Source organism: Armigeres subalbatus, chromosome 2 (assembly GCF_024139115.2).
Source record: "Armigeres subalbatus isolate Guangzhou_Male chromosome 2, GZ_Asu_2, whole genome shotgun sequence".
Taxonomy (NCBI): domain Eukaryota; kingdom Metazoa; phylum Arthropoda; class Insecta; order Diptera; family Culicidae; genus Armigeres; species Armigeres subalbatus.
In genome coordinates, this window is record NC_085140.1 from 186,135,723 (window position 1) to 186,157,354 (window position 21,632).

The window sequence follows — 21,632 nt, forward strand, 5'->3', positions numbered from 1 at the left end:
TGTATGGATCGTCACACTTCACTCAAACCCCCCCCCCCTCCCCCCTATAAGCGTTACGTAATTTGTGGACGTTCCCTAAGGCAAATTGTGATGTTTTGCCTTCTTTAAATATTTGCATTTGCCCGGTATAAGGCAAAGTGTGTTGTTTTGCTTTCTTCGAATGTTTGCATTTGCCCGGTATAACGAAAAATCTGTTGTTTCGTTTTCTTTAAATGTTTGCATTTGCCCGGTATAAAGCAAAAATGTTATGTTTTGCTTTCTTTAAATGTTTGCATTTGCCCGGTATAAGGCAAAGTTGTTTCGCATTCTTTACATACCGTCATCGGGGGTGACAATGGGTCAAATGGGGGTGAGAATGGGTCACTGTCTCAACCTCTTAGAATGCCTGTAGATTGGATTGAATGCATCTGAGGGCAAGAAGATTAAAATATAAGAGACCTTTTCAAACGATTTTGCTCTTCGACCTCCTGACTGCCGGTGAAAGCGATGACCCATTCTCACCCCCAGACCCATTGTCATCCCCGGTGCGGTGGCGGTAGTCTTATTTGCAAATATGTTTTGGTTAAAAACATATTTTTTGTTGGGATTTGAATTTATATGAGTCTGGTGTAAACTCAATGATCCAACATAATAGTTAGGTGAATTCTGAGGCTTCACAAAGCTAAAGAACACATTATTGAACTACTTGTAACATTAGTAAAATTAAACCTGCAAATTGACCGCGAAAAGTTTCACCGCGGAATAGTACTAACCGCGGAATGGTATACCGCCAAATAATATAAAACGCGAAATGTTATACCGCGATATGGTACTGAACGCGAACTGGTACACCGCGAAATGGTTAACCGCGGAATGTTTTACCGCAAAATGTCGTACAATCCCTACGGACTCCCCGGGGGCACCTTGCATGTACCGGGAGTGGCCACTTTCGTCGGAAGCCCTCTCATGGACCATACATTACCGTTTTAAGAGAATCTATGAAGAATTAGCCATCGAAAGGTATATATGGAGCGATTTTTATGCTCCCCTTATATGACCGACAAGGTCTCTTCTTCTTCTTCTTCATTGGCATTACATCCCCCACTGGGACATTGCCGCCTCGCAGCTTAGTGTTCAATTAGCACTTCCACAGTTATTAACTGCGAGGTTTCTAAGCCAAGTTACCATTTCTGCATTCGTATATCATGAGGCTAACACGATGATACTTTTATGCCCAAGGAAGTCGAGACAATTTCCAATCCGAAAATTGTCTAGACCGGCACCGGGAATCGAACCCAGCCACCCTCAGCATGGTCTTGCTTTGTAGCCGCGCGTCTTTCCGCACGGCTAAGGAGGGCCCAGTCATTTCCCGGTGGCCATTGTCTCCAGAATCAGCATATCACCACATAGCTACAATATTGATGAGTTTATCTTTCGAACGGTATATAAACTTTGCAATTCGGTTATAATTTGACTGTTTTATAAGCATTTACATTTCTGGGTCAATATGACCCTAACATCTTACTTAAAAAACTTGTTTCATGTCAGATGCTTCATTTCCACAAAATATTAGTCAAGAAATTTCAGAACGATCGGATTATCAGGTAAAAAGTTATTCTACTTTGAAGTTTCGTTTTGGGTCATATTGACCCCAACATCTTACTAAGGTTAAAGCTGAAAATTTCCCATAATCATCATTTAAAAAAAATATTTTCTTTTGTGGATCTACTAATACCTCCACTATTGGTACTGTTATCCTAATTAATTTTGAATTTAATACATTACAAATCGTTATCCTATACTTTGCCATAGAGGATTTGGTTGTTACTTACCATCGTACGTCTTCTTCTTTTTATTTTGAAAATTCATCAGTAGGTCGGATTTCGGATATTTTTAGAGCAGTTAATTTGGAAAAAATGTGTTAGTTTTTTGAAGGGTAGAGTTCATATATTTTTTTAACTCTTATTTGTTGTATTTCTTTTCAATTGTGTTCTGTTCTTTTTTCAATCTTCTTTTTCTTTTTTTCGGCCATAAAGTTATAATGTTTGATATTTTCATTGTTTTCTTTGCTGTTGCCTTATTTTCTTTTGTTTTCTGTTTGCACATACTGTCCATATGATAAAATTTTTGTGGTTGCCATTTCCTATTCAGTCACCCATCAAGCAAAGTTGGGTAGGAGCTATTCCGATGCTTGTGGGTTATTGAGGATAATCTGCTGTAGCTTGGCATGGCTTTCATAGTTTTGTATATGATTTCATATGTTGAACATTCAATTGAATTTCAGATTTTTCTGCTACCGATGGTCTAAGCATTGGTTTTTTTTAATGGGTAGCCTATGATAACTTTTTATATAGAAAATGATTGATTAGTTTAGTCAAGACGTTTGGACACGCAGGACATACCTATAGAATCGATTTTTGCAGCGTATTGAACAATGGTATCACGTGTCACATCAGAATCTATTATTGACTTCACGATTCATATTTTACTCGGTTCGTCCGGGACACTTGCTTGAGACCTTTAAGCACTGCACAGCTGCTCCTCTGATATCGAATGGAAAACAAGATGTTTTCTGCGTGATACGCTGACCTAATGATGCTGCCTGTGAGCGTGTACGTAGGGAAAAGTGGGGCAAGATCGCCATATGGGGCAAGACAGCAAGTTTGAAGCCAAAATTACTATTTTTCAGCACAAATTGATATTTACCAAGGCTTTTATATAACTATAGCCTATCTACACTTATAATTTGAGGAGATTCACAGTAATTATGATCGATAGGATATACATCTTTGGATATATGTCGACTTGGGGCGGTATTGCCATCTGTGTAAAAAGTAAGTAAAGGAACAAGGTCATCTCCAGGATTAAGAATCGTCTAACCCTTAAATCCATTTAAAAAATCATTAAAATAATTTTTGCCTGAAACAGAGATGATTTAAACAACGGATATGGTTTTAATCGTAAAAATTAGCTTTAGGCAAATTTAGATATTGTCGTACAGCCAGTGGTCAACAAATCAACATGAATTACGACATTTTCAAGCGAAACATCATTTAAATATAATTCCTAGAAGTGCAAGAAATGTGTCACCCGTTCTAAATAAATTTAGCATACTTTTGATATAATTCTTGGTCCTCGCTCGCCTTGCCCAGAGGTTGTGGCCATATCGCCCCATATGATAAGGCATCATAAAAACACCTTTTTTAAAACCAGTTTATAAGATACTGAAACGTCATTAATCAGTGTTAATTGATACTTATGTCAAAGGCAGGTAATCATAAAGGTGTTTCATGGACAAATCAGCAGAATTCGAAGGAGTTTCACTATTTTACAAGGATTACCGCTTAGGATGGCCATCTTGCCCGACTTACCCCTACCCGTCGGATTTTATACACACTCTTTTAGTATCCAAGACGCCCGTTTACTATGTTATTGAAAATCAATGGAGTTCCTCGTGATAAACTTGCTTATCCACTATCCATGCAAGACGTTTAAGTCAATTTTATAAATTCAAATAATTTTCCAACACGTTTGTAAGAGTAAAAAACGGGTTTAAGGGTTTCAGTCGTTTTTGTTTGCGCTCAACAATAATGATATATGAACTATGGACTTGACTTGGGAGTGACAAACGTATAGGGGAACTGTTCGGAATTTCATCTCATAGCTCCCATGCTTATTCCATCAAAAGAAAGCAATGGATAGGAATTTGATTTGTTTCTTATTTTTGTGATTTTTTCAGCAGTGGGCGTGCATGTTAGCAAAAAGAAGCGACGAGATTGGTACTGTATTTTTTGTTTGTTTTGCGATGAGCTGAATATATGTTTAGTAAGATGAGAAACGGAATAGTTCCCCTATATGATTATCGGCAACAATACAAAAAATGCACCTAGAATAAGTTAGACAAAGATAGAACAACTTTTAAAAAAGTATTCGCTGTGTAGAAAGTGAAAAACACAAACATTATTGATTCACATACTATGCAAAGATAGATAAGCAAAGTATCACTTCTTTAGGGAAATAATGAATATGAAGGATGTAAATTTGAAGAAAAAAAAGTATAGAAAAAGAAATAGGTATAAACCCTATCACTAAGTTACAAAAACGGATGCTTAAATTGTTGTTGAAACATAAAAAATTAAGCTCATAGAGATAGACAAGAACAAGATAGACACCTCTCATGCTTCAATAATAAACAACTTGGTACTACAATTAAAAAAAACTTGCACAGAATTTTTATAAAAATATAAATGATCGCAAAGGTTGATTCCAAAAAATAAACAATGAGAAGTGTAAAATATTTTGTGAGTATCAACCAAGTTGATTTATAAAATTTTTGAATTCAAATTGTAATAACTATAAGCAAACCTTTTTTTGAACATAGATGAACAATATGAATACATAAGCATTCTTGTGATGTATTGGTGTCCAATTAAAGAAAATATATTTTTCAAGAAAAGTGCCCTCGTGTTGTGAGAGTGTTTTCCACGTAAAACTGACCACCTATTTGCTTTCTCCTTTAGAATCATGTTTCCCTATTCTAGCTGTTAATGAATGTATGATAAAAAAGGTTGCAGTGCTAAAGTATTGTATTGCGTAAAAAGGAATGCTTGGTTTGAAGGCATTAATATCTATCCTCGGGTGCTCATCTTGCCCTGTCCTACCCTAGAAGAAAATTAGAATTTCATAGCTACCCACGCAATTCATCATATTCAATTGCAAACAGAATTCAGACTACACTTTCATCCCAGCTGACCCGAAATATATAAAGTTGTTGTTATTTTTGCTACAATCTTTCTATCTCTAGCGTTCTGATTTTAACAGCAATATCTGCTTTAACTTCACTGTGCGCGCACTTGTATTGGACCAATTTTGGCTTGGGTTTGTTAGGTTGGTTTAGTAAACTGATTCGGTTCTTTCCGAAAACACTTCGTCCAGGTCACCTCACTTTGTCCTTACATTTTAATATCAGCTTTATATTGTACATCATTACATCACGGTTCTATGTATGTCTATTGTGTTAGTGCTGTTATCGGTTCCGTTTGACCGTCAATTTTACGTTTTTACTAAGGTGGTGTATTTATGGACTGACTTGGTGTATTCTGAGTGTACGCTGCACGGGATTATTGTTAAAATAGTGTTCCTGCTCGGATACGATTCCCTTGCCGTTGCACGCGCTTGCCTATTTGTGGACTTCATTATCTTGTTGTACTCTCGTCTTTTTCTCCATTTCAAGCGGTTAGCACTCTCTATAATCCACTTTCGTGCTAGTTTAAATGATTTCTCCCTTTCCCATTGCTACACTGTCTCCTCACTCCCTCTCTCTAAGCTCCTCTTCTGGCTTCATACAAATTCTTATATATATAGTCAATAGGTATCTCCGATCGGTCGGATCCCGTCGTTTCCCTTCGTCTCTCTTCTCTCGTCAAATAATAATATTAATAATAGAAAACACTACTCGTCGTTACTCTTTTTTAGCCATCTTCTTCCATTTACTGGATCCTTAGCGTTTTTATCGTTCCCATTTAGTTCATTGAATCATTCCGGCCATCGCGTCCATGTGCAGGTTGGTTAGGCGCCCGCGGCGATCCGAAAATTTTAGCCATCGTTTAGTTATGCGTTCATTCCCGATACAAGTTTCACAGTTTCTTGCTATCATATAATATATAGTGTAAAAAAACGAGTCCGAGTAGTTTTTTTTATAAACTAATAGTGTTAATATAAAGTTTTATTGATCGACTGGATATTCCCTAATTATATTCATTTTAAGTCGATGCTCGATTTGTTTCTTTTGCATCTGATTTTTACTCTCAGATATTTAGGATTTAGCTAATTTTGTTCATGTATGTGTTTTGTGTAGGGATTGGTTTTAGACTGATTTGAAGATGGTAACTGTTTTGATTTATTAAAGCAAGTGTGATATCAATTTTGATTAAAAACAACAACTTTACCATTTTTGGAGAAATTTAAACAAATATTGAAGCGTAACTGTTAAAATTGAAAAATAATAAACAAACCTTGTTTTATTGGATTAAAAAAAACTCGCGCCGAGTATTAAAGACAGGAGTGTAACTGCAAAGAATGGAAAAATATGCGTTCATCGTCGTTCTCTGGCACTTATGTACATACTTTGACCAGGAACACTCCCTGTTTTGCGTTCATGTTTCTAATCGCAACATACTGTCATTATTAACTAAAGCGTGAGATCATTTGAAAATTGAATCAATTTGTCATAGTGAATCAAAAAACTAATCGATCAGGATTCTTTTTTTGTAGTTCATTTTATTTGGTTTATTCATAGTGGCGTCTGCAGCGTCCATTCCACCCGACCCACACCACATCTACGGAGAATACGCAAATATGGCCGGAACAAACATTATTATTTTGATATTTTGTTTACCAATAAATCCTGGAGGCCTGATCGATCAACCTTGCTCACTACTCACCTCGCTTTTTTTGTACCTATTTGAACTCTATCCAGAACACTTTCTGTAGTAACGCTCCTATAAAATACATCACGAGAAAATATGTCCGATCACATTTATCTTCCAATGTAAAAAAAAAACATCTCAATCACATATTACCATAAGTCACAAAACAGCAACCGCCATCAAAGACACGCTAAACCCATTCAATAGTATTACGCTCTTCCGAGAAATGATTACACCATCAAACTTCACTTCCTTTTTCATCGTATAATATTTATAATTATTCAATATTATTATCATAATCATAATTATTACATATTTCTCTCAATTCTGCACTACCTTCTCAAACTCCTTTCTCCAGCAAAAAAAAATCTGCCTTACAATCTTCTTCTCCAACGAAATGCTATGCGAGATTACGGGTATACCTGTTGAAATAACATTCTATCGTTTGCGAGTTGCTTGCCGAGAGAGAGCCCCGGAATCACGCCCGCCGGAAACCCAAAATATCGCCAAAACTAGAACCCACTTAACTCAAACTAAACCAATTTGTTTAACAAGTCGTAGGAAACAAAAGATAACTATTCTCAACCGCACCAGGGTTTCCTCGCTTGAAGGAAAATGCATGCATTTTTGGTTAGGTTAAAAAGAAACTATAAATTAAAAGAGAAAATGATAATAAGGAAATAAGCAGTGTAGTGAGGAAATTGGTAAACAATAAAGAAATATTTCCACACCTTGCGCCTTCGTAAGTACTCTATCACACACCGTTTGAATATTCAATTCAGTAACGCTACTACTATATTGGCATGAATAATATAAATTGTAATCTTCGATTTCCTCGGGAAAAGTCCGGCGGTATTTGCTCTCGGGCCCCTCTCGTTGAAATTATCTACTTCATCCCTCATCTCATTTCCTGGAACGATTCTGCTTCTACCACGGTGACATCCGTCGATGTTTCTTTAAGTTAATCCTAAATTTTGCTCCTTGCTTCAACGTTTGTCATTTCTCTTCACACTTTTGGTTCTCCTCATTTGCTCAAGGAGAGAATTTCGCTCAGCTTTTCAATATTAGCTTAATCATTATGTTCATTCTTAACGCAATTAAGTTGCCCTTTCACTTCCTCGCTCGTGACATCAAAATTCTACAAAGTTCCTATTCTCCTATCTTTCCGCACATTTGTTTCTGATGGAAGTCCTGCTGTCACGCTCACCTCCGGAGAGTATTCCATGATTCTAAATTCACCTAAAATTCATTTGATTCACCTGTGATGACTTCTGCTTCTTGAACTGTACATCTCTCCACTACACAATTGCGGCTGCTATTCCCCTTCGTCCTGTCTCGGAGCACTTCTTCTTGGTGGTCCATTTGTTTGTCTTTATATTTCGGAAGAGCATCCATATCTTCCTCGGGCTCGATGATGATGACACGCATTTTCTGTTGCCAGCAATAGAAAAATTACTCTCATCTGTACGCGAGCAAACTTATTCGCACGTGGCGGTTAGACTGAATCGAAGGGAAAGAAGGCGATTCCACTTTGATTCCACAAATAGTTCCATATCAGCTATCATAGTTGCATTCTCTATTCTTCTTCACACGCAAACAAATCGTTCGTTACCATTTGGCTTCGTTCAGTATGGGAAAGTGGCGGTTTGGGGGTGGGGACAAACGTTCGACGTTGTCCTCATTTTTGTTTGTTTTCCCTGAAACGCGCCGTCGGAAACAACGACTATTGGTGATGGTCCTTTGTCTTGATAAATGCTAATAGCTTCTCTTCTAGATTCGCACACTCTCCTTTGCTGCCGCAGCGAGCGGTGCTGCGAGCAGCATTACGGTATATATATCTAACCCTATGTGAGCAATTCCATACGCCTTCTCTCGAGTCCATTACGATTCACAATTTGCCTCATTTTTACAACTTCCTTCCAACTGTGGTAATTAACGATACATCGATTTCAAAAGCTTCCGAGTTCAAGAGGCTGCAAATTGTGCTTCCGGGAAGTACAGCTTTGCCGCAGCAGGACCCCATCATGTTCTCAATTTTCTTTTACTGCTTGGTCTTTTTGTTTTTGGTGATAAGCTTCTACGGAACTCTGGTCAGCTTTTTAAAAGTAAAAGTACATCCTTTGTTGTTTTGTAGCATTATTTGCCTGGGAAATAAACAAGGGAAAACATAGATTGAATAAGCAGCTGACATTTGCCGTAGGTATTTTAATTATTCTTAAGTGCACTCAAAGCTCATTAGTAACATAGTTTTATTTCGTACAAACTGACTATAATTTAATCGGAAGCTATATCATCTTACCTGCTGCAACCTCTATAACAGCTGGTTGCTGCTGCTGTTGCTGAGATGCTTGTTGCTGTTGCGCTTGTTGTTGCTGCTGCTGGTTAGTATTGAGGCGACTGGTGTTGTGAGGAAGACCGTTAGGTTGATTGGGGCGGTTATTACTGCGTCCCCGGTAGTTGTTACCGCCACGGTATTGGTGGTTGTTACGGTAGTTGTGCGGACCACGGTTATAATAACCGCCGCGTCGGTTGTAACTGTGAGAAGAGAAATGTTTGATAATGAAACAACATATCATAAAACACCCCAATTCCAATCATCTAAAAGTGGTGTCTAATTCAGTTCATATTATTCGTTTGAATGAAGTGAATACTTAAGCAATTCTTTTTTAATTCGAATATAATACATTTAAGATACGATTGTTGTCCAGCCTCCAGCACAACGTTCCCTGAGTACAGGAAAAGCAGATTTAGCGCCTCGATGTTGACCTTGCCACCCCGTATGCCCAAGCCTGCCGTGAATACGCGCAACGCTTCGGGGCTGGCCAGATATGCTCCTACGAGACAGGGATGTTACAGAGATCTTGATGATGAGATCATCATCATCAATTCCACAACAGGCTTCATACAGGACTTGTATGACTATTATGGCCAATTTCTTCACCTCCGCTTAGGCGCCAAACCAGGTTTAAACGTATGGGTAAGCACCGCTTAAGAGTTAAGCGAAGGTGAAGAAATTGGCCCTTAGTGGAGGCATCTGAAACTCTTGAAAGGAGTCTTCCTAACCTCTTTAAAGTAAGCTTCCGCGGCTTTTGAAAAGCGGCCTCCAAGCCTCCCAAAAAGAGGCCTTTAGAAGGGAGGCTTCCGAGCCACTTAAAAAAGACAGGCGTCCGAGCCTCTTGAAAGGCGGTTTTCTAACCACTTAAAAGAAGGCTTCCGAGCATATTGGAATGACGCCTCTGAGCCTTTTGAAAGTACACTTCCAAGAAGAATTCCGGGCTTCTTAAAGGGAGACTACAGAACCACTTGAAAGTAGACTTCTGAACCTCTTGAAAGGAGCATTCCAAGTTTTTTGAAAGGATGCGCTTCCAGGCCTCTTTAAAGGTCTACCAAGCCTCTTGAACGGAGATTTCCAAGCCTTTTGGAAGAAGGCTTCCGAACCTTTTTTTGTATTTATTACTATAAATAATATAATTATATAAATTATTAGTCTCGTGATCTTCCGAACCTCTTGAAAGAAGGCTTCAGAGCTTCTAGAAAGTAGGCTTCCGAGCTGGTTGGAAGAAGGCTTCCGTGATACGTAGAAGGATGCTTCCAATACTCTTGCAACGAAGCAAACGAGCTTTTCTAAAAAAAAGCTTTCATTCCTTTCAAATGAAGGGTTTCGATCCAAGGACGCAATTAAAGTGTGGTAAGGGGTTTATATTGATTCTATTTTTTTTAATTTTGAAACCCCAATTTACTGTCCATAAATTCATAACAGTTCCAGCTTGGGCAGTTTTAGTTCGTTAATAGAAAACAGAATTACTCACCCGCCACGTCGGGTGGATCCGACACCGAACGTTTCGGTGTTCAGCTTGCGCTCCTGCCGCCAGTCTGTGCGTTGTTGCTTGCCCTTGGCCCGCTCAATCGCCTCGCATGAGATGTTGTCGAAGAATGACTTAGCCTTGTCATAGCACACGAGATCCTCATCTTCCTGTTCGTGCTCTCCGGCGCCAGTTTCGTTGCCGGAATCATCTTTCTGCTTGTCTAACTGTTCGGTGTTTACCTGTTGATTTTTTTTGTACAACGTGGAAGAGAAATAGTGTATAATAGAAGTGTACAAAATATCTGAATTGGTTATCAGCTTTTTGTGGTGTGTGTAATCACATACAAAGGATTGAAACGAATAAGCAAGATTTTAGAAGTCTCCAAATCTGGAGATTTTATAAGAGGGCCGAATTTTGGTTTGATGTTGCTTACTCTTTCAACCAATGAAAATTGCAGTACCTTAATGCAATTATACATACTACAACAGTTAAACTTCATGAGCGCAGTTTTTTTGGGTTAAAATATAAAAAGCAAAAGGAAAAATAATGTCAAGGTTAAAGATGGCTCCTGATATAATGAGCATCATACTCATCTACTTCGATTTGGATGTTTAGAAACCAAACCACTTTGAAAATCTCGTTATTCGTTCCATTACAGCCACTCTAACATATTAAAATTCATACAAGAGTATCATAAGTGGCAGGAATATGTGACGAAGTGTATTTGATTATGTTGTTGCAAAAGAAAATATTAAGAAAACAAAAAAGGATACCTGCTCTGGCTTTGCTTCATCGCCCACCTTAAGTTTGGACAGCTGAGATCGCAGTTCCTCGAACTTGCTGTTGGCTTGTTCGAAATCGTAGTCGTTTTCGAACTTAAGCAGATTCTTTGCACGGTTGATTCCCTGGAATTTCGAAAAAAGAAATGGTATTAAAGTTACGATAGCTAAATTAGCGTTAAGCTAATTGATTTTAATGGCTTTATGAATTATGTATTGTTAATAAAAGATCGTTGTTCGTCAACAAAACAAAAATTAGACTGCGAGGAGATTAAGTGGTGTAGTCTTCAATTTTCATGTAAACCTGATCATAATGCATTGGGAAACCCCTCGGCGGTTGTCAATCACCCTACACTGCTAAAAAAGTTTACACACAAAAGACTTTAAAATATGCTCTTTTGACTATAAAGTATTCAATTATGACTTCAAAGTACGCTCTTTTGTGGGAGAATGGGACTACACACACAAAGGAATAAATATGCAGAATTATAACTATCATTTATTCACAAATGATCCTTTTATGCATAAAAACTGAGAAAATGTGTAAAACTTATTCTTTTTATGCATCTAATTTTACTCATTTTGTAAGTAGTCCCATTCTCCTGAAAAGAAGTTTTGCTTATAGTTATCGAATGGTTATTGTAAATACATTTTCTTGAACAGATGATTAAGGAATCTTAATACCACGATTATACACTGAAAAAAATCCAATCATATTACTTACTTATGTGTGGCACACATAAATTTTGAATATAGCATTTCCCACATAATGGCTATGTGGATTCCCATGGTGTATATGTGGAAACACACATAACCCTTATTAACTAATAACTTTTTTGTGGATTATCCTAAAGCGGATTAACCAACGCACACATAACATTTATTTGATTTGTAAATTTCTTTAGATTTTTGCCAATAAAAATGTGTGGATTTTTATTAGTGCAAGTTTGTGGAGTACAGAAAGAGACAAACGACTAGAGATCTTTGAATTCAAACGGAAAAATCTAAAGAATATCCTAAAGAAATTCTTCTAAGTTCCACCATTCCGCCAACATTCTTCAGAATTTTTACTTTTTCGCGGAAAACTGTTTAGAATTTTAGCGGGAAGTTTTTTGGTATTTTATTCGACCGAATAAGGCCGGAACGAATATAATTTTTGTTCTTCTGTAGTATGAACGGGTCACCTCACGTGAGAATTGCTAAAATCGACTCACCTCACGTCACACGACTCGTAGAATAAGCCCAAATATGGCCGAAAATGTCAATTCATTCGGCCAAATGTCCCTTGCAACAAAAAAAAAAAAACATTTCGGCCGAATGGCCTATTCAACCGAACTTTTCAGGTCAAAGCCGAACGATATTATCGACCGTTTGTACATTTAGGGGCCCTCCTTAGCTAAACGGTAAAACGTGCGGCTTCAAAGCAAGACCATGCTGAGGGTGGCTGAGTTCGATTCCCGGTGCCGGTCTAGGCAATTTTTTTATTAAAAATTGTCTCGATCTCCTGGGCATAAAAATATCATCGTTTTAACCTCATTTTATATTATTATTATATATTTATTACATCAACAGACTTGATTCAGCCCCCAATGATGGTTAATACAATATCACATCACTACATTAAAAACATTGTCAAGAGCTTAAAATACAAGACAATCACAATAGTATATGTGCGTCAATTATTCTGGTCGGTGAAAAATGATGTGAAGAACCGGCGGAGGACATCTCGCGTCAAGTGGAAATCAAACACCGACGCCACTCTATTGAAAACACGCTGCAAATCATAGAGAGCACTACGCAGTCCATAGTTTGTGCGACGAAAAAAATGTCTTAGCATTAGGTTACTCCGCAGTTGTCGGGGTTGTGCGTTGATGTTTATTTGTCGCAGAAGAGTGTCACAATCTATTCTTCCTTGCAAAATATCGGCGACGGTTAATGCTCTGCATACATCCCTTCGGATACACAGAGGTTCTAAGCTGATCACCTGCAATGGCTCTCGTAGTGAGGAAGTAGTAGCGGATCTCTCCAGGGAACATTCAAATGCAAAAAAGGTACCTTGGCTTAGAAACTTCGCAGTTAACAACTGTAGAAGCACTAAAATGAACACTAAGCTGCGAGGCGGCAATGTCCCATTGAGGGATGTAATGCCAGTAAGAAGAAGAAGAATATCCATTTAGACCAAATTACATTTTCAGCCAAATAGCTCTTTTGGCTAAACAACCAAACTATTCAGTCAAACGACTTTTTCGGGGTCCAATGACCAGTTCGTCCGAACGGCCAAATGACTCTGACTTTTCTGACACATTCGGCCAAACAACTTTCGGCGGGAAGCCATTTGTTTAAATGGCCGAATAACACGTTAAGCCGAAAGTTATCTAGCAGAATTTAATTTGATCGAGTGGTTATTGGGTCGAAAATTATGTGACCGATACCCACATAAAGCCGAAACGGACATAGGTCAAATTGTTAATTTTGCAGAAATCATTTGACCTAACAGGTCATTTGGCAAAAAAAATCTGCCAAACAGATAATTTGACCGAAAATCGACATCGTTTTCGAATGGCGTGTTTAAAAATTACGCACTAGGTTCAATTGTTCAAAATAATAGCAGTTTTTATTTTTGATATTTTGGCCAATTCAAATCTCGCGTAACTTTTCAAAAGGACCTAAGTAACATTTTTTTCATGAATTAATTTGAATAGCGCAATCAACAGAAAAACATGAAAGCTTTTGATTGTGCTATTCAAATTAATTCATGAAAAAAATGTTACTTAGGTCCTTTTGAAAAGTTAAGCGAGAAATGTCAAATTCCCCAATTGTTTACAATTTTTTCGAATAATATAATGAACAATAATATAACTGAATAATGTCTCGCAGCACCTGAATTCAAATTGATAACATTCCAAACAATTATTTTCCTGTTCAGGGACAGAAAAGGTAATTTCAACTAAACTCAAACAGCTGACATCCAACACACAATCAGTTGCTAGTTGTTGTCCTTCCCGAATTTGAATGTGCGATTGGATAGGACGGCGTTGCTAGTCCTTCCCGAATTTGAATGTGCGAATGGATAGGACGGTGTTTGCACGAACAGCAGCAAGCGTCGACTCTCGGTGTCAGCGTTGTTTTGTGCGGTGTCAAAATGAATCTTCAGCTTGGCGAAATGATATTCAATTTGAAATCTCAAAATATGAATATCATTTCATACTGCGGTGCATGGATTCAACACTTAGAAGTCAGATTCATAAAATTGGGCTTATTCTACGAGTCGAGTGACGTGAGGTGAGTCGCTTTTAGCAATTCTCACGTGAGGTGACCATGTTATTCAAATGGGGCTATACGACTTTTCTCACGTCATTCGAGCAATCTCACGTCACTCCACTCGTAGAATACGCCCAAATATATGCATCTGTTTAGTATATAAAGTAAAATAATCAACATTTAGTGGGGCAAATTAACCGCAATTCAAAATATTCATTTCAGCCCCGGTAGATATTCATTTTTTACGCTCGATTATCAATCGGCTATTGAAGATCGGGCGGTAAATTTGGTATGGAAGTTTGACAGCATGCTGCGAGATGTTCGTGCCTGCATCGCCGTGCGTCTGATCAAAACAAACACGAATCAATGACGAAGCTGCCTACTGAGCATCGATGCAACTGGTAGTAAAACGAAGATTTCCGTCCTTGTTCCTGATATTTCCAAAACAAAAACTGCTATTATTTTGAACAATTTGACCTAGTGCGTAATTTTTAACGCATCATTCGAAAAAAATGGTGTAAATTTCAACACTGCCACAATTTCTGCTCAATCAATCATCGGGGTACAAAGTTATAGTTGGTCAAAAAGTTGACCATTTTGTATGAAAAACAACTTCCGCTACTATTATTCTGAACACAGGTGTACATGTTTCAAACGTGTTGAAAAAATCGAATGGGGTATACCGTGACCTGCCCTAATTCCGCGCATCGCCTAATACCGTGGTTTTTATCAAAAATCAGAACCTGGCTATCATGGACATCGTATTATTTGGTGAAATGTTCAAACATATTATGTTTGAACATTTCACCAAATAATGTGATGTCCATGATAGCCAGGTTCTGATTTTTTATGAAAACCACGGTATTAGGCGATGCGCGGAATTAGGGCAGGTCACGGTATACCATTTTAGCCAAACGGCATCTTCGGCCAAACAACTTTTTCGTCAAAATTACCAGTTTTGCCAAACGATACTTCCGGTCGTATGACCATTTCGGCTAAATGGCCTTTTCTGCCAAACGACCATTTCAGCCAAACGACATTTTCAGCCTATTTATTTTTGGCTATATGACAATTTCGGCCTTTGTGGCCTTCGGCCAAATGGCTTCTGGCCGAATGGCATTCGGTCAAACAGCCCTTCCCTGTTTAAATTGTAGTTTGATTGAAACGTTTTCCTCGGGAAATCCTTCAAAATTTCCTCGGAAATTCCACAAAAGAGTTTAGAGTTTAGCGAACATCTATGAATTACGTAGCGCTTAGAGGAGGGAGGATGAGGTAGAGTGTGATAATCCAAATGTTTCGCACAAAAAGTGAGACATAGGGGGAAGGAGGGTTGAAAATGGGTAGTTTTAGCGATACGTAACTAAAGGATCTTCACTAAGTTGCACGGGCAGTTTTTTTTTATTTTCCTGATATATTCTCCAGAATTTCCACGGAAATAAACCCGGGATTTCAATTGTTTGAACTCATTCCGGTACTATGGAACACGAGTTTGAAGTCCACCCAGTATGGAGAAACTTGAAAATTATCCACTGGACACTGCTGAGTGTCATATGTAATCAATCAAGTTTATCAACGGTTTTATCATTATGTCCCTAATTCAACGGTACTATTACAATATTTACTTTTGTAGTTCAGAGATTTGACATGCCTTTCAACTGAGAGTATTTCAATTTAATTTCAGAGACATAAAACAGGATTTCAATACCTACAATTAGAAAAAGAGTACAAAAAAACCATAGATCTATAATTGTCTTAAAGCTAATAATATCACAGGGGTTAGGGGCCGTACACATATTTCGCAAGCACTAAGGGGGGGAGGGGGGGGGGGGGCGGGCGATATCTTACGCTCCATATAAATAAAAATTCATTTGTATGAAAAAAATGTTACATGGGAAGAGGGGGGGGGGTCGAAAAACCCAGAAAAATTGCTTACGTAATAAGTGTACGACCCCTTAAGTGTTTCGATGAGCGGATTTGCTGACGTCTCACAGGAAACTATGAAGATTTTACGTAGTTGCCCCAGACCGCCGCAGATGCATAGGTTAGTATAGGCCGGATGATGCACCCGACCACCAGTTATTTGTTTCTGACGTGTAGCTTTGACCGGCGATCCAGCAGAAAGTACAGCGCTTTGGAAGAGCGATCATTTTTTCGGCGATATAGTTAATATGTTAGTCGAACTTGAGCTTTTTGTCACCACTCCCAGATACTTGACTTCCCGTTGGTTGGCCATTGATCGTGATCGATCTGCGGGACCGTACCGTCTACCGTACCGTAAGCTAACATTCTGTACGTCTGAATATGTACGACATTGGTGGATGACAATATTCTGCTTTCTTTAACTTCAAATTATGTTTGAAGCCAGCAGCTTCACAATTTTTTTACGAACTCGGAAGCAATGATGCAATCTTACGCTAATGTAACAAATACTTAGGCAACTAACGATGAGATTAATTATTTTTAAGTGATCTCTCCAAATTTCAAGAAGCTTAACAATGCAGATGATTAACAGATTAAGATGACAATTGGTAGCGAAAAAGGGCTCTTAAAGAGAACAATATTTTAATTTTATTCGTATTCCTAGATCTACTAATATAATTACTTCATGCAAATCCTGTCAGCCAATATAAAAAATAAGATACATTACCTGCGGCAGACCTCCGCGTCCGCGAGGACGACCACCACGCATGTTATTGCCCATATTCTGGTTATTGCCACGATTGTTATGCCAGCCACGATTCAGATTACCATTTCCTTGTCTCTGCATGTTCTAAAATAATGAAAAATATATATTTTTTTCAGATACTTTCAGAGTAAAAAATAATCGAGTCGCTTAGGCCTAATGTTGAAATGTTTTGTTTACCTTGTTATAGTTATCCTTCATTTGACCATCGACCTTTCCGGAGTCGCGTCTCTCGCGTTGTTGCTGCTGTCCACCACCTTGGCTGCGCTGGCTATTGTTCCGGTTGCGCATCGGCATGTTTCCACGATCCAAGTTACCACCATCGCCTCCGCTGCGGTTGCCGTCACGATTGTTTTGCTGCTGCTGGCCCGCTCCCTGCTGTTGCTGGTTCGTCTGCACACCCATATCCACGGTTGGGCTTTTGCGGGACAGCAAATTGCTCGGCGTCGTCGAGCGAGATCCACTGGTTCCAGCGCCACCTCCAGCACCACCAGCCCCACCGCTAATCAAATCTAAAAGCGATTTTTATTACATTACATGTTTGTCTCAGTTTGTTTGAAAAAGATTGAAAGATAATGTGATTTAAGTAATTCGGAAGGAATGGCGGGTACTAAAGATCAAACTCAAATACAATACGTTGTGAGTAGCAAGCAGGCAGCAAAGCAATAAATATGATTGCTAGAAGATAAATGAATAATTATTCATGGTAACGTAGCTGATACAACTACATATAAAAAAATACAACGGAATGATGGATGATGGCAAATATTCAATAGAGATGATTGAAAATGCTTTAGTAGATAGATAAAATGAAAGATAATAATTATCAATTATTGTATGATTGGGCCTTTATCTAAATACACTGAAGTCGGTTTTTACGCGGGGGATACGAAACATTTAAATTAACACCGCTCAAAAAAACCGCAAAATTCGAATAAGAGTTCATCGGAAATCGGGTTTTACTTATACCCGTGCATTAAAAAAATCAATGAAAAAAAACCTCGGGAGAACATCAGTGTAAATTCCATATTGCGCGTAAAAAGCGACCCCAGTGTAATATGCTCTAATGTTCTTATTTTCAATACACATGCAATCAACACCTACATAATATCAACAGGATTTGTTTTATTAGTTTTTGAAAGACTACATTTTCGTTGTGCTACAGTTAACTAGGAAGGTTTCATTTATAAACTTTTTTTTAGTTATGTAACACAAATGACTGATAATGTACATTAAATACATAATTTATATAGTGAACCCTTTTTAAAGCCATGCAGGTCGTAGCTTAGTTCGAATCACGGCTACAGAACATGTTCATGTATAGTAAAACATTATTCCTAGGCAAAGACAGTAAGCGTATGGCAAACCTTCGTTGCAGTCGTAGGATGCAATTTCAATATAAGTACAATTGAAGAACAAATATCCGAAAGAGAATTTATTTTGTGAAATACATTGATGGTTTATTTTGTTTACTATTAATATAAATTAAAAATTGGAATTATTGTTGTATAAACCAAGAAAAAGAAACAACCTCCAGGCTCATTGACATACATGATTCAAGTCATGCATTAGTTTTTTGTTTTTTTTTTTGTTTATCGTAAAAATTGTTTATTGATCCTATAGGACAATAGATAATTTGGCATGGGTCGTTTGTACCCTGGGGACGCTTTTTACGCGGTTTTTGTTTTTTCTGGCCTTTGTATTTATTAAAACATTTAATTGATCACACGAAAAAAACACAAAAACTCAAAGAAAAATCAGGAAGTATTTTGATAGCTGTGGAAATTGAGGTAGACCGAGAAATTGATAAAATCTGATCGCATAAAAAGCGACCCCAGTATAAACAATACATAGCGCCTTGTTTCTTGACATTATTTCAAAATAAATAATTATTGTTTTTGAATGGCCATTGGGCATAATAATAGTTTGAATACTTCGTGTAGTCAGCATAGGGAATATTACGGATTTGGCAAGTTTTATTCTAGTTTTGCAGATCAAACATTTCGAAACCCGATCACCACATTCTATGATATGCAAATAATCAATTGGCAAAATAAATTTGATCGTAATTGTTCCCAGAAAACCCCTATGGTTACTATTAGAACAAAGCCTGTCATAGCCGTAAATTCCCATTTTAGTGAAAAGTTTTATGTAACCAAGCAATTGCTTTTCTTTTTCAAAGTATGCCAAATGGTCGTTAACTGGACTCTTTTCAATTTTTCACTTGCAAAAGGGCAACAAGAAAAAAGCAAAGGAAAGCATTCGATCACTAAGGCTAGTTATAATTTCTGCAGATAAAAGCCAAACAGGATGATCATCATCGAATGTAGAAGAAGGTTTATGAAACTATGTAATTCAAACAAAGAAAGTAACACTATTATACATGTTCAAAAACAATACAAATAGCAACAAATGAGAAAATTACAAAACCCAATATGATCGACTGATAAAAATGAAGAAAAGTCCATTTTCATCGCTTAGATCCCCACCTTGATCTTTGAGCTCATTTCCGAGGATGACGGACGAGGACGAAGATCCCACAGGCCCCGGTGGTGCTGGCTGCTGAAGCGGTTGATCCGCGCTCAGCAGGTTAGCCATTTCGGAGCCCGGAGCTTTGGCGGATCCACTACCAACAGTGGAGCCAGTAACGGCGCTACCGCTACCCGATTGCGTCTGCTGTTGCTGCTGCCCTGGTATTTGATTGACCGGCCCACCGGGAGGGAATGGACTCTTACTAACCAAATCGTTTGAAAGCATACCTCCGAGATTGTTCAATCCGCCGAACGACGAGTATGGCTGACCGATCGGTTGATGACCGGGTGGTGGACCACCCATCGGCCCGGGTCCGCCGGGCCCAATGGGAGGCATCATGAAGCCCTGCTGCGGCTGAAAACCGGGCTGGCCGAGTTTGCTCTGCATCGGCGGAAGCGGTTGCTGCGGTGGCAGTTGCATCTGCATTATGGCCGGATCGTTCGGCACCGGGTTGTTGTTGATAACGCGGATGTCCTTGATGTCGGACCCGCGGAAGAGGATATAATCGTAGCATTGATTCTGAGGGGCAATCGGAAATTGCGTTTCGCGATCCTCCGTTCCGTAGGATTTTACTGGAATTGAACAGAAAGAAATGGATTATGTTAGTCAAATGCATAAGCTTCACTTTATTTGCAGTTTTAAAGACTATTATTCATTATGCGCTGCACGAACATTATATTTGTTAATCCAGAGATTCGTTGGTAGACGTTGCATTACATGTTCTTATCTAAACATTATGAACGAAAGCAATTAGAGTAATCATGTATCGCCCAATTATGATATAATCTTAGGATTGCAGTCGATTTGCAAATTTCAAACGAGGGTATTTGTTCAACTAATCTCTAAAAGGTTAACAAACCTAATAGTCATGTCAAACCTAGCAAGGTCAGTGTAAATAAGCGGCAAAGGTTCACTATTGTTCATACATTTTTTGAAATTGTATATGAGCAAGAGCAACTATCCACACTGGTGGTATATGGTCGTGCTCCTAATGAGAGTATCAATATTTATGCCGTAGATTAGCACGATTCTCAAATAATAACCACAACATTAAATACCTGCACTGCCCATTAATTCATAACTTGCTTCTTCTGGAATTGGATTGGATTGTTTTGATTTGTTAGAAATTCCATCTTCATTAATAGCTAATTACAGATTACAGATACAGATTCGATTGACACCGCAAGCGAGCGGCAAGTGTGAAATGAATAGAAACTGAAGATTAGCAGAGGGCCATATTAGAGAACAAGCATTGTTGAAATCGCTGTTATTCTGCCTAACGTCCACCCAGGAACGGCTTGGATAGTAACGTGGTGATCACTGTACCAAGACAGGCTAATTCGTAAGTCAGGATTTAGGTTCTATTCAATTTCCCAGAAAACTGTCAAAAAATGTATTTTATTTGAATCTTTTTCCCAGAATATATTTACTAATTCCGAGAAGACCATTTTTCAGAACATATAATTAGCATAGCATAACATATGTGATTGTACAAATCGTGGGTGGCTATACAATGCTCAATTGAGCAATCTACTGTATATTGTCGCAAATTGGTACTTGGGATTAGTACCTTTTCCTATACAGTAGCAGTTGTATACCTGGCTACGTCCTTACAATCACGGGAGGAAGGGAGGGAATGTTAGTTCAACATCTACTAGTGAAGATGCAGGGAACCCATACTACCTTCATAGATGTCTCGGGAAGGAAAATTTGTGTTAGTGGGTAAGGTGAATAATAGGGAGCTCTATTCGACAATATAGAGCGTTTGTCAATAACAGTATATGCTGAAAAAATAATAAAATATATTCATCAATTTACTTACGAACCGTAACCTGCAGTTTAAAAATGTTTCGCATTATATACAAAACACGCACACTTATTCACCGAACATTATAATCAGAACCACCATTTCTCAGAACGTATAATTCCCCAAAAAGTAAAAGTAAAAGTAATTCTATTGTCATAAGACGAGTTTGTACAATCCCATCGTCTTGTCAAGTACGAGACACTGAAGACGACCTTACTGTTGAGGTCGAAATACGTATCTGTCAAGATACAATTAAGTTGTGGAATTAAATGGGATTGTACAAACTCGTCTTATGAAGTGAAGTGAAGACATTCCACTAAAAAGCTCAAAATAATTTTCTTAAGTAATTCTATGTTA

General features: G+C 38.2%; 1 protein-coding gene across 1 annotated transcript in view; it reads right to left on the reverse strand.

Moving 5' to 3' along the window:
* Positions 1–1,900: 1,900 nt before the first annotated feature.
* The window catches only part of LOC134211375 (protein LSM14 homolog car-1), a 47,473-nt gene continuing 27,741 nt past the window's right edge, over positions 1,901–21,632 (reverse strand). The window contains exons 3-9 of the mRNA XM_062688174.1: positions 19,696–20,040; positions 17,117–17,448; positions 16,901–17,023; positions 10,987–11,118; positions 10,217–10,452; positions 8,707–8,942; positions 1,901–8,551 (exon numbers count right to left, since the gene is read on the reverse strand). Of these exons, the coding sequence (XP_062544158.1) occupies positions 8,544–8,551; positions 8,707–8,942; positions 10,217–10,452; positions 10,987–11,118; positions 16,901–17,023; positions 17,117–17,448; positions 19,696–20,040 (1,412 nt within the window). The 3' untranslated portion in view covers positions 1,901–8,543. The remainder of the gene's footprint in view (positions 8,552–8,706; positions 8,943–10,216; positions 10,453–10,986; positions 11,119–16,900; positions 17,024–17,116; positions 17,449–19,695; positions 20,041–21,632) is intronic.